This window comes from Peromyscus eremicus, chromosome 3 (genome assembly GCF_949786415.1).
Source record: "Peromyscus eremicus chromosome 3, PerEre_H2_v1, whole genome shotgun sequence".
NCBI lineage: Eukaryota > Metazoa > Chordata > Mammalia > Rodentia > Cricetidae > Peromyscus > Peromyscus eremicus.
In genome coordinates this window covers 99,192,299-99,206,325 of record NC_081418.1, presented here as the reverse complement: position 1 = coordinate 99,206,325, position 14,027 = coordinate 99,192,299, and the positions used below count along the sequence as shown (strand labels likewise).

Genomic DNA, 14,027 nt, shown 5'->3' with positions numbered 1-14,027 from the left:
CCATCCTTCACCTGCAGCTCTCCTGTGGAGGCTGTTCACCTTTGGAAAGATGGTCCCCCAAACTAGCCACTCAGCAACATTCCAGGAGCACCAATTCTAGGGACAGTGGTCGGGGCAAGCCTGGCTTTTAGGTCAAAGCTAAAGTGAGGAATGCCCACCTGACCCACTGCCCTCTCAGGCAGAGTAAGAACTCAAAGTAAGAAATCCAGATACATCTTAGGACAGAGCGCCTTCCGAATTCTCACTGTGTGATTTTGAGATACCATACACACTCGACTTCCTTGGCCATCCACAATCTGAATGCAATGGTGCCAATCAGTTATGTCTTCTTTTAGAAGACCACAGTAAAAGAAAAGTACTAGAAGTATTGATGAATCACATCTCACACCACCTCAACCCAGGATCTTGGCAAACAAAACACGCTGCAGACTACAGCGCTCTGAGCGCACGGAATGAGAGAAGCCGGCACACAGCCCAAGTAAGTGCGGGGCTGTCTTCTCCCAGAAAGCACTAAGCAGGAGTAGCAGCGATTGCAATACCAAAGAGACACAGAGAAATAACAGAAAACACACGGGGATGGTAAAGGAGGAAGACACAACAATGTAGCCACCCCAGGAAGGAAACCAGAAAACACGATTTCGGTGATAAATTACAAAGCACAATACAAGTGGTATTCCTGCCAATATAGCATGGTATAAAACCTTAATGTGTCTATATACGCTCTTCAAAAAATAAGTTCTCTCTTGAAGGGACAGGGAAGAAGGCAAGAGGGAAAAAGTCCACAAAACTCATCGTCAAGTCCCCAAGATATTGCTAGAAGGTTTTGAGTATCATATGCCATTTCCTGTGGTCTTAGACCCCAAATGCCCTTGGCCACATCAAAGATGGGGAGAAAGGCCACAGGAAACTCAGGGAAACCTTGGCTTCTTTTGAACACAGCAAGGGGTAGATGAAAAAAACCACTACTTTGAAACCAAACAATAAAACTATCCCAGCAGCCACTGCAGGGTTGGGCCTGCCCACCTCACCCATCCCTGCTGGAGTCACCCAGCCTTGGGTCAAGAGGGAGAATCTAGGTCCTGTTGAGACCCTGGTGACCTTGCTAAGGAGCAGCAGGTCTCCGAGGTCAGAGGCAGCAGGCAGCTGCTACTGAGTTCAAGATACCTGGTCAGCGAAAGGAAACCCAAATCAACGGTGCTGGGTGCTGGGCGTGCACCCAAAGCCAGTCCCGGGTTTTCCAGGCCGGTGCAAATGTTTCCTTGAGGAATGAAGGAAGTCACAGGCTGAGCCCTGATTCCCCACCTGCATCATGACAGTGAGTGAAGCTTAGGTTTCAAAAGGAACTTCCACATAAAAACATGCACGTGCCCTCACTGACACATTTCTGTTTGTGCATATTGTCAAAGTCTTAACGGCTAGGGTTCACACCTTTGTCGTCCCCCCCCCCCCCCAACCTAATAGGTTTTTCCTTTTGCTTAAGAAAACAAAAGCCACTCTCAAGTCTGGCTCTCCGCGGACATGCTGGTGATGAGTGAAGGGGCGGGATTAGCTGCCCTGGGCTAAGCCTGCCGGCCCCCAAAGCTACAGTTTTGGTCAGAGAAAAGCCTGCCTGCCACACTGACTCAGTCTACCTCCGGCTTCCAAAGCCAGGCCTGACCTGGGCAGTTAGCCTGTCCCAAGTGTTTTAAAACCACAGAGATCTACCACACACAGATGCAGGGACCAGCGGACAGGGCAAAGGTCAAACGATACTGCTTTATGTTGAGACAGTACACTTCATACTTCAACCGGAAAAAAAGAAGAGCAAAAAGGAAAAAAAGCAGTTTAACTCAAAAGCAAAACAAGGAAAGCAGAAAATAAAGGCATCTCTCAGACACCTTCTGAGTGAAATGAACATGTGCACAGGTTTTGTCCCCTCCCCGCCCTGTGCAGCCCACAAGCGTCTCCCTCGGTCTTGACTTTCGGATGGATGGCTTGCATGCAGTGAGCAGACACAATGCCCTCAGGGTCTAGCACGTGGGGACTGGAGGGGACCTCAAGGCACAGCTGTGTCTTTTAGACAAAGGACAGACCTGGCCAGGTCCTTGAACACCATCACTCACTCAGACTCTGGAAGGGACTTTATAAATGCAAACGATCCAAGCTGGGTTTCTGTGCTAATTTGCAGCTGGTATTTGGGAAACACTCCAAAGGGGGTGGGGGTGGGGCACAAAAACAGGACTTCAGGATCATTAAGGAAGCCATGACTTCCCCAGACCACAGAGTGACCTTGTGTGGTCAGGACTGCTCTCTCTGCCAGAGTCTGTTTGGATCTGGGGAGAGGTGTGTGACTGTGCAGCTGCCTGCTGCCAAGTGAGCCATGGAGCCTTTAGGTGGCACCTGTGGATCTCAGGAATGTTCCATTACTCCGTGACACAGACTTGGCTCTGAGCAGGGCACAGATTTTACAAATGGTTCAGACTCAATGAAAAAGATTCACCAAAGGCTGAAAACATCCAGACCTCAAAATACAAATGCAAAAATATTCAGGGGAATGAACTAATTTGTAGACAGCTACATACAAAGTTTCTAGAACATCTATAAAAGCAGTCATAAGAATTTATATTCCATTACATTAGTTTATATAAAATGAATAAATAGTATTTATAGGTTTTGTGTGTCTTATGTACATACACATGTGCTCTGGTTTAGCTTAAATAAAAATGCCACAAGGGGGAAAAAAATCATCCTTTTAAGCCATCACCCAGAAGTCTCCAGAAGGAAGCTTCCAGATGTGTCCAAAAATAACTCAGCAGGAGGTTTTGGTGACATGGGGACCCTCCTGTTCACTTGCCACAGAGAAGAAATGTGGCCTCTTTCTCTCAGAGACAGTGGCCACTAGCTCAGCCAGTGCCAAACTCAGTTATTGCTGGGAGTCCAACGGGAAAACAGGTTGGAGTGGCCGGGAACAAAGAAGCGTATCACTTTTGTTGTGTGGACAATGGAGATCTCATCTATCTCTGAGGTAGGACAATGTTCCAGAGACAAGTAGCATCAACAAACTTGGGGCGCGGGGGTGCCTTGAGACATAGCACACAGCCAGGCCCCCAGAACAGCACGCAGGGGGCACACTGTTCTCCTGAGCTGCCGAGCGCCCGCTCTTAAGCGGGGACACTGAGGCACCGCGGCTGGGCCGCAGCAGGGCTTGCTGGAGGTATTCCTGGCTTCTCAGTGCTCTTCAGTTTTGCTTTCAAAGCTTCCTTTGGGATTTCTGAGACTGAGTTCCCTTTGAGAAGTTTGTTTGCTTCAGTTTCCTATGTGCCAGACAAAGCTTGAACTTCTCTCCTGGGCGAGTACCATCATGAGCCAGAAAACTAAGAAGGGCCTGGCCAGCTGCAGGACAGTGCACAGGGGCCGCTGAGAGGTGACACTTGCTTAGGGCTGAGGGTTCTTGGGCTCTTCAAATGGACTGGAATGTACGGTCTCTCAGCGTTGACGTGGAGGGACAGAGAAGCTACCGACGGAACGCACTCAGAACCGCAACCCTACGAGCTTTCTGCAAAACGGACAGCTGATTTTGGTCAAGGTGGTACGTGAGGTTGGCGTGCAAGGGCATCTGGGCAGGTTTGGTACACTACCTAATCAGGTGTGGTGGAGAGGGCCTGCGGGCCCTCTCCTATAGCCCAAGACCTGCCTTGTGCCCATCCTGGAGCTTGGCTCTCTTGACGCTGGCACTGGAATAGCCCTCATCACTGCCCAGGCTCTGCATGCTGCCTCGCTCGTCTGAGTCACTCACGCTGCTGCTCCAGCCCAGGTCCCCAGTGAGGTAGTCTGTGCTCTCCACATCTACATCCACGTCCACGTCCACATCCACATCCAGCTCTTCTGCAGGGGATGAGACACATGGGTGAGGACCTGCTGCAGAGCCAGCCCTCGGTACACCTGAGTTTCCCATACCCCTTCATGGGCTACAGCAGTCCTGCTGCTCCGCTCCTGAAGGCCTGAGCCCTAGCTTTTTAAAGTTTTATTGCATTTTTATTTAGTGTGTGCATGTGCGCACCGTGGAGGTTAGAGAACAGCTTTCGGGAGCTGGTTCTCTCCTCCCACCATTAGCCCGGTTTCAAACTCAAGCAGAGTGGCAGGTCCATATACCCACAGAGCCACCCCGACAGCCCCTGTGAGTCCCGTCTTATCTGTTCCGGGGCTGGCTCTGTTGCCTGAAGCCCCTCTGGCAGGTGGGGCTCACCTCTGTCTGAGTCAGAGCGCTCTGAGGAGACGACAGAGCCCACGCTGTCCATCCGAGGCCTCTCAGCGCCCAGTTTCTCCAGCCGCCGCTTCAGGTGCCGCTGTTCTCGCTGAAGCTGGTCTATTTGGTGGACAGCTTTTCTGTCACAATCCTCAAGTTTCTGCAAGTCAAAGGGTGTTGGTGGAGTCCATGGGGCGTGTTGAACACCAGCAAAGACCCTGTACCTGCCCTGCCAGCAGGGGAACGTGCTGTATATGCCCAGGAGACAGGCGGTGTGCTCCTTGTCCGGCTTCTCTCCTAGACGGGGAGCTGGCTGGCCAGTTACTGTGGGCTTTGTCTAACTCCAGCATGCACTGTGGGGCTGGCTTCTCACAGAGATGCAGGGAGAGTTCAACAGTTTGAATCTTACGCCCCTTACCCTTGGTAACCCAAAATACTACAGCCTCCTGACCTGGTCTCCATATCTCCAGTAACCCTCTGGACACCTCTCAGAACCGGAAAGCCACGTAGCATGTGAGCTATGAAACACTATTTAAAAGGACGTTTATCCCAGCGCAGTCCCAATTACAAAGCAAGTTCTCACGTCATGCCAAACCCCAAACCCCAATTAACTTCTATTGCTAGCGGGAAATCAGGGCCCTTTTAAAGTCCTGACTCTGAATTGTCCAACAGAAGCATCTAGAAGTACGATTCTGCAGCTGACTTATTCTTACAAATCTGCCCCCAGCTCCTTATATTCTGCAGATAATTAATCAGAGTGTTTAATTGTGGCTGTTTTGAATCCAACTGAGGCTCTCTCCCAGAGCTGTCCTGTTTGCAGGCTGCTAACCGTTAATAAGCTGGTATTTGTCTAACCAAGCTATGGCCAAACGGTGATGCTGACTACGGCTCAGTAGTGCACACAGTCAGCACAGACAGACATCAGGAGGTGCTCAGGACGCACGGACGTACAAAGACCTGGTTCTCTTGTGGAGCAACAGTACAGTTCTAGAGACACCCAGCCACCACACAGGACACTGACAAATGGGCACCACGTCCATCAGTGAGTCAGGGGCCCCATGACAGGAAAGAGTCAGCAAAGGCCTCGAGCACTGGGGGCCCTGTGCAGAGATCCGCAGCATGAGGGGAGGCTAGCCATGGAGAAGAGGGGACAAGGGACTGCAGAGGGAAAGGCAGCTATGGTGGCTCTGGTTCCAGAACACGACAAGCCCAGGAACGGAGGAGGCTGCAGTGGGCTGCTGCAGGGACAGGAGACCCGCTGACAGCTCGTCAGAGCCCCTGAGGCATGTAGAATAACGTGTGCGGCTGAGCTACAGCAGCTTTGCTTCTCAGGGTGCAACAGATGTGGGGGGGGGGGGTTCAGAGCATGTACGAGACCATGGGGTCTCTTTCAGTTGACAGTGGTGGACACAAACGGGCACAGGTCAAGCCGTGAAACACTGAGGTCCTGGGGATGGTGGGGATACGGGTGGCTCAAGGCATCAGGGCCTGAATTTCTGACTGGACCCTTTAACCAGGTTTTGGATGTTGGGGAGGTAGGTGGGGTGGGAGGAACCCAGAGACCATTGTGGAGACACACCCCTGTTTGTCCCTCACAGCAGGCCTGAGGAGGCAGAGCAGCAGGCCAAGGCACCTACCTTTATGTGCAATTTGGCTTTCGTCAGCAAACTCAGTGTGGTGTGTCGGCTTGACTCAGGGCCGAGCGGCACCAAGCCCTTCAGCTTCTCTAGGCACAAGCGGAGATGAGCACGCCTGTGAAAACAGAACCATGCAGCACTTGAGACCCCTACATGGGTTCTGGAGTGTAGGACTGCCAGACCCGGCAAAGCCTGGCGACAGCAACACTGACAGGCCAGGCACCTGCACTGAAGCCCAGTGAGAAGCAGAACTTGGAGCTTCTAGGCTGATTCCATGTGTAATTCCGGGGCGTGGGGGTAGAAATCTGCTCGTATCAGGCACTTTTATCAGCTTCTCCTGAATCAGAAGATGACATGCCCAGGGGAAAGTCCTCATCCTGTGCTTCTCTTTCAAAATTATTGGATCTAATCATTGCTGTGCACAGAATTTTTATGTTTTTTTTTTTTTTTTTTTTTTTTTTTTTCGAGACAGGGTTTCTCTGTGTAGCTTTGCGCCTTTCCTGGAACTCACTTAGTAGCCCAGGCTGGCCTCGAACTCACAGAGATCCTCCTGCCTCTGCCTCCCGAGTGCTGGGATTAAAGGCGTGCGCCACCACCGCCCGGCGAATTTTTATGTTTGTAGTTATTTACTGAGGCTTTTTTTTTTTTTTTAATATAATAGCAAGGATTTTGGAAGCAATCCAGACAACCACTGTTGGGAATTAGTTAAATAAGTTACAGTATATTTACATAGGGAAGACCATGCAGCTATGAACAAGACTAAGCCTGTGCTCGATGGCAGCGACCTGAGCCAACTGAGTCCGCTGTCTGCACATTCACGTGCTTGTGTGTACGTGAGCCTGCAACAGTTCTCACCAACAGTGGCCCTGGCCGGGCAGAGAGGAGGCAGACGTGGGCACATAGGGAAGGAGGGAAGGACGTTTTTACTGGAAAAGTTGTGGTGTGACTGGTTTTGTTGACTGTGCAAATCAACTGTTATTCCAAGAGTTAAATACATTTTGTTCTACATACGGGACAGGTATATCACAGGTAACGCTGACAAATGTGTGGCTGAGAGAACCACTCCTCCATCTCCAGTGTGCTGGACAAAGGCTGATGTGGAGGGACCACGGCCACACACAAACCCTGTGCCACAGCATGGCCAGAAGAAGTACAGGAGCCCCCACAATTCTGGATGTTTATGGTTTATTGAAACCTTGGTTTGGACTCCACTCTAGAACGGAACAGATTCTATGGTTATGAGAAATGGCCAACTTCCAGGTGTCTGTGTAGGCCTAACACCTCCTTAAAGCCTCTCTGAGCCATCCCAGCCAGCCCACAGGGAATCCTTATTTCTGGGGTTCTCCATGTGGTCTGGTGTCTGTCTCTCAAGCTTCACTCCTTGGGAAGCCCAGCTGAGGCTCACTCACTGACATTGACACTGACATGCACTGATGACTGCGTCAGCCCTTCAAGCAGTGGACTTTAAGCTTCTCGAAGACAGAGTTCAACTCATCACATCTACACAGAGCTTGGTCCTGGGCAATGCCCATTCCCACACTGCCAGCTAGACAGAATGCCTCCAGCTGGTGGGGAACAGTGCAGTCAGTGACTCCTGAGGCAGCCCTGGGAAATGTGGCTTGGACCTCGTTCTGAGACCCCTGCCCCACCTGGATCATGGCGCGCTGAGGGCCTCTGAGCTCAAGGAGCACAAGCAGGCTGGCCGATGGAAAGGCCTGGATGCTGGCTGTGAAGTCCTGCCCTAGGGAAGAGCCCGCAGCAAAGGCTCAACAGCATTAGCTAGATGCTGGGAGTGGGGGAGCAGAAGCTGTGTGTACAGTACAGATGGGGGAAAACATTCCACCACAGATCATGCCATTAGAAATACTGTATGAGCAGAAGCAAGATACAATGTACATATATGAAAATGCCACAATGAAACATTTACCCGCACACTAGAAAATTAATACTAAAGAAACCCCATGAAGGCTGGAGACAGATTAGTGGTTAAGAACACTGCTGCTCTTCCAGAGGACCTGGATTTGCACCCACACTGGGCAACTTACAACCAGTGGAAGATCTGATGCCTCCAGTCTCCACAGGCACCTGCACTCACGGTGCACACCCATACACAGGCACACATTTTTGTTTGTTTGTGTTACACAGAGACAGGGTTTCTCTGTGTAGCCCTGGCTGTCCTCAAACTCAGAGATTTGCCTACCTCTGCCTCCTGAGTACTAGGATTAAAGGCGTGCATCACCACCACCCAGCTTGGAACATAATTTTTAAAAAATCTAAAAAAGGAGAAACTATGAAAAAATACCACTAGTGACTACATGTGACACGACTCATTTACACTAACTTAACTCTCACTGTAAGGCCTGCAGACTAATTATATTTAGAAGTTCACCAGCTTGCTTGCTATCTGCAAAGACTGAAGGGGACAAGTCTGTCCCACTGTCCTCCTGGGACACACACAGTGCAGTCACACACAGACACAGACTGGCAGTGTACAGATCCGTCCCTGTCCCCGGGTCATCTTACTGCCCCATTAGATGGTCTTCTGTTACCAGAGTGGCCTTTAGCTCCTGTCCCGGCAGGGGAAGGTAGTACCAAACACTAGCTCCTCCTGCCCCCTCAGCCTGCTGCTGCTAACAGAGCCACATTGCCTTGAACCCGGGTAACGAACTTGGGCAGCTTCCTGCTGGCTCTGCAGGAGAGGGCTGCAATTAGCACATGTAGACAAAAGGCTTGGGTCTACAGCGGTGTGAGAAGCATGCTTTCACCCGCACTACACGGCACTGCACGGCACGCCACGGCACTGCACTGTATTGCACTGCAATCAGGGTGCTTACAGTCAGGAGTGGCTCGTAAGCAGCAGTCCACACAGATGGTCCACAGTCCTCTAGGCTGCAGAGTCCCCCAGGCCCTATTTTTTTACCATTCTCCATCAGTCCGTTGCTACACAAGCCAACACTAGTGTAGGGGTGCGGAGCAGAGGTTGTTGGCCACTTACTCCCCATGTGACAATGAACAAGCTACCTAACTCGGAGGCCTCTATGTGCTCCTCTGTAGAATGTGGAACAGAGCCTACCCTAGAGAGTCTCTGTGGCTCTCTAGAGAGGACAGGGTCTGATGTGTTGCATCCTGCCTCAGCTGGTGTTACTCTTCCGAGTCCAGAACTTCTACACAAGGGTAACTATCCTGAGCAAATATGAACAAGCAGGGTACTGCCATGCTCTTCCCGACCACCAGCAAGCTCAGGGTCCTCACCAGGCAGGGGATGAGTGATAAAACACTCAAAGAAAATGGACATCTTCTGTCCTTGAAACAGCTAGTAAGCAAGCTAAGCCTTCTGTGGAAATACAGGCATCACTTATGGAAGGACCAACAAAGTGTTTATAAGCTAGTGAGTGGAACAGGAGGTCCCTCTGAGGCCCTGTGTGTCACGTGGTAGCAGGATCCAGGTCAGGAGGGAGGCATGGGCTTCACTTTCCAGGCTGCAGGCTGTCATTCTGAAGTACCCCAGCCTCCCTCCAAATCTATTCCAAAGATCTTTGAAAAGCAAAAGGTGAGGACGCAGACCTCGCTGGAGAGCCACGTACATCCAGAGAGCTTCAAACCCCTCCCGTAGCAAGAGAAAGGTACCACAGCTAGGAGTGACATTAAAACAATTTGGGGGAGGATTAACGGGAAGAAAACTATCAAATATTGCTGAAGGATAGGAAAATCTGAGTATATGGAAAAAATCCACACATTCCTGGCAATGACCCCTCAAAGCAAAATGCCAGTGTTCCTAAAATTTAATACAAGTTCACAAAAACAAAATCCCTACAGTTTTTGTTTAATGCTAGAAAATTAGCCTACACTTCACCTGGACATGTGAGAGACTGCCAGCATTTTGGAGAAAGCTGAGGAGTAATGCCCAGATGTTGACCGGCTGGAAGCTGTGTTGACCGAAGGCAGCACCAGCATTGCGGCACACACGTCAAGAGTGCAGAACAGACTCTCCAGAAAGAAGAGCTGCATTCAGCAGATAAAGGGCATGAGCTTGTAGGCTCTGGCCTGGAAGTGGACAGGCCACCACCAAAATAAACCCCAGCACACTAAAACACTACAAAACACGCTCACATGAAGATGCACACAGTGCTGTTAGTTTGCTCAGCGTTCCTTAGTCATGAAGAATGGAAAATCAAATAGCCAAGTGAGAGAGAAACGACCCCAGGGCTCGTGGTGTTCACACACTAGGGCCTTGTGAAAACTAACAGGGCAGACAGGAGCTCCAGCCTCCAGTGCCCACCCTGCGCTCCCTGACTTAGAAACTGCCAGGCTGCTGTATCAAAAGGTGAGCCTATCACCTTTTGCAGGGCCTGACTTTTAAATAGGAACCCTACAGCACGCTGAGCACTTGCTGGTCAAGGGACAGACACTGAACCAGGGTCAAGGTGGCCTCTATGTGGCAAACGCTCGGTTCTTCCATCCACCCTTTACCCCTTGAAGGGGTTCTCAGGGGACCACTGTGTGCTGCTTCTTCCTCCTGGGCACTGGAGCCATGCTGGAGAAAGCAAGTCCCTGCCTCTGAGCCATTTAAAATCAGCTCCCACCCGAGCGTCTGAATGGACTCCCTTTGTCCTCTTCCTCACCCACAAGCCCCTCAGAGCTCCCTGCGTGCGGTCTATGATAATCTGCTTTCCTCTCTAACTGGGTCACATTGCTCTCTCTCACTCACTAACTCACACTGAACTTTCTATGTGGCCAGCTCACTACCAAGGACAAACAGATGCCAAGTTTTCTGGTTCTCATCAAACACTGGACCGGGAGCACCCTGTGCCTGTCATGGTGACAAGAGTCTCCCAGAGCACGATGACCCGAGCCTGCTTAGTGCTGGCTTCTTCATTAGCAGGTGCCCGTGATTACTATCCAGAGAGGAGAGGGTGGGCCTTGGGAGCTGTCTCCCACCGCGGTGTGTGCTCAGAGCCCCTCAGGATCACTGGATGGCACAAGCTGTGCTGTGTGGAGTCAGAAGAACCCAGTCTCACTAAGGAATCAAAGCCTTCAGGAAGTGAGTAGGGGTCGCCACTGGTTCTGTGTTGAGAACAAAGTTTTGCTGAGCTAAACAGAACCCGCAGGTGCAGATCACACGTCAGTCAGGCGTTAAGGGAAGGTACGTTTTCCTCCTTTTCTTTACAGATGTCTTCATCGACTGCAGTAGCGGTGTCTCACTAATTTGACTGAAGCCCTGGAAGACTCCTCATCTCCATGCTGATAATTCTTTGTAGAAATACAAAGGCAGCAACATGGCCAGTGATGCGCAGAAACAGCGGGGCAGTAGCTCCATGCGGAAGACACTGATTCTCTTTACTAACCAAGAACTACGCACTCGCGCCTCCTTAGTATTTCCTTCCCAGGGTTTGGTTTTAATATAAAATAGATTCTAATGAGTACCTGCTAGCTCTGTCTCCCCCGGTGACTGTTAATTCTGGCAATGAAGTCAGAGAGTGCCCTCAGAGCCCCAGGCAGGGGGCTGGAAGTTGGAGAAGCAGACAACACAGGCCTCTTCTCCCAACCTCCAAAGGCAGACGGTACCGGAGGTAAGCAGGGAAAGAAGGTTCTAGAGGTACACCGTCAGCACAGCCTGCATCTCTACACCGATCCCTGTCTGCATTCACTAAGGTGCCAGCAGTCAAGAATTGATTACGATATCTTAGAATGAAATCTGAGTGTGGTCAAGGGTGTGCAGAAGCGGAGGTGTGTAAAGCACACTCTGGGCCTGTGCACACCACACCCAGGCCCAGTATGCACCATGCCCAGGTCCTGCATATACCATGCATGATCCTTTTGATATAAAGAATACGGCCATTTGAAAAGTCAGAAACCCAGGGAAACAGTTCTAGGGACCTACAATTATCAGAACATTCTCCAGAAAAACTACTGGAATGGTCTCTCATACCAGGCTAGGCACCACTAAAATCTTATTGGACAAATGAAAACCATAGGACAGACCAAGGCTGTGAATCTCCACAGAGCACATACCAATCTTTAGTCATAGGGTCACAAGACCCCAACCCTGGCAAAGCCCACATCTGTATCACCCCAGAAAACATGGGGGCCTGCTATTGAAGGAGAAGCCAGAGCCTTCTGGGCAGGCCCCTGCTGTGGCACTGACTCCAGCTCCATGACCATGGCTGGTGTGTTAGTAGTCCCGTCACCACAGGCCTTCCTAAAGACACTTACATCAGAGCGGTCCCAGACAAGGGGCAGAGCAGAACCCACACACAGCATGCAATGAGGCGGAAAGGATTCCTGTGTTCTGAAGCTCACCAACCTGTTAACCACAGGAACCTACAGTACCCCAAAACTACACAAACCCTGCACACTTTTTGCAAGAGATGTGTAAGATTTATGGGGAAATGCTTTGCTTAGAGACAGAAAAGAGGTCTGGGTAAATTAAGAAACACACTGAGTCCTGGATGGAAAGATCTAGTAGCTTAGTATATACTCTTTTTTTGTTTGTTTTGTTTTGTTCTCTTGAGACAGTTTCTCTGTGTAGCTCTGACTGTTCTAGAACTGGCCTCCAACTCAGAGATCCACCTGCCTCTGCCTCCCGAGTGGGGGATTAAGGGCCTGTGCTACCACCACCTGGCTTAGCATATACTCTTAAAGGCTAATTTTATTGGAATTATGTAGTTTTAACTTTTGATATCCTAAGAATATGGGAGATGGGGAATTGGAGGACTGATTAAAAATTTTTTGGAACTGGGCTCTGTGACAGGTTACCACAACCCCAATACATGGAGGCTGAGGTAGGGAGAGCCCCCAACTTCAAGGTCATCCTGGGTTACATAGCAAATCTGAGGCCTGCTTGTGCTACAGTAGTGAAGTTCTGTTTCAAAAAAGCAAAGAAAATTTGTCATAAGAAAGCATGGCCATGGAGGCTGGAGAGAGGAGTCGGTGGTTAAGAGCACTGGCTGCTCTTCTTGAAGAGGACCCCAGTTCAGTCCCAGCACCCACACAGTAGCTCAGCCTAACCGTCCATAACTCCAGTTCCAGGGGAATATAACACCTTTTTGAACTCTGCAGGCAACAGGCACACATGTGGTGCACATACATACATGCATGTAAAATACCTATACACGTAAATTAGAATAAATAAGTCTATAAAACAAAACAACAGCAAAACCTTGGATGGAAGCAAGAATTAAGTACACACAGGGCAAGGGCCATCAGTGAAACTGGTTTCCTGAAGGAAATAATAAAGTAGACAGCTACATGACAGATGTGCCTTGCATGCACGTCCTTACCCTGTGAACTGCAGGTGCTCAACAAAGCCGGGCACCATTCTACACCTTCTTATGGACGCCAGGCATTTAACTGCTGAGCCCCAACCTGCGCTGAGGCTTGTTCCTAACGTCTAAGGTGCCACAGAAACCCAAGTGTATCCAACTCTACAATACCAAAGCGGGGGAAATCCCATCTTAGAATTTCTCTCTGGGTTGTTTTTATTTTGAGAGCCCTCACTATTTTTATGTGCTCTATATTTTTAAGATTAAAAAATAATGTGTACATGTGTATGTACATGTACTACATATGTGCTTGGTAACCATGGATGTCAGATCCCCTGGAACTGGAGTTACAGACAGTTGTGAGCAGCCAGTATGTGCTAGGAGTGGAATCCTAGTACTCTGCAAGAGCAGCCAGTGCTCTTAACCACTGAGTGCACGCACGAACACACACACACACACACACACACACACACACACACACACACACACACACTCGACTACGTGGGTCAGGGGGTGTAACTCAGTTAGTAGGTGATTGCTGGGTTTGAGCCCAGCCCAGCCCAGACTGGGTGTGGCAGTGCACGCCGACAAGGGAGAGGGAGAAGGGTCAGAACATTGGAACATCTTCCCCTGGGTTGCAGTAACCAAGGTTTGTCTAAATTAAGCGATGGAGGCCTTCCTTCCTTCCCTTTCAGACCACATACTGTAAACAGGCAAAGAACTTGTTAGGACAGTGTAGGGCCAAATCCTAAAAAGAACAGGAAGTAGGAGAGTGGAAAGGACTCCTGACAAGCCCAAGTTGAAGGGCACAGAGAAGCAATCGGAGGTCTATGCAGCAGTGCTGATTTCAAATCACAGACACAGACACAGACACAGACACACAGACACACACACACACAGACA

General features: G+C 50.1%; 1 protein-coding gene across 1 annotated transcript in view; it reads right to left on the bottom strand.

The window, feature by feature from the left end:
• Nucleotides 1–1,459: 1,459 nt before the first annotated feature.
• Mxd1 (MAX dimerization protein 1) overlaps nt 1,460–14,027 on the bottom strand; it is a 20,952-nt gene continuing 8,384 nt past the window's right edge. Inside the window, exons 4-6 of the mRNA XM_059258132.1 lie at nt 5,863–5,977; nt 4,226–4,385; nt 1,460–3,864 (exon numbers count right to left, since the gene is read on the bottom strand). Coding sequence (XP_059114115.1) covers nt 3,656–3,864; nt 4,226–4,385; nt 5,863–5,977 — 484 coding nt within the window. The 3' untranslated portion in view covers nt 1,460–3,655. The remainder of the gene's footprint in view (nt 3,865–4,225; nt 4,386–5,862; nt 5,978–14,027) is intronic.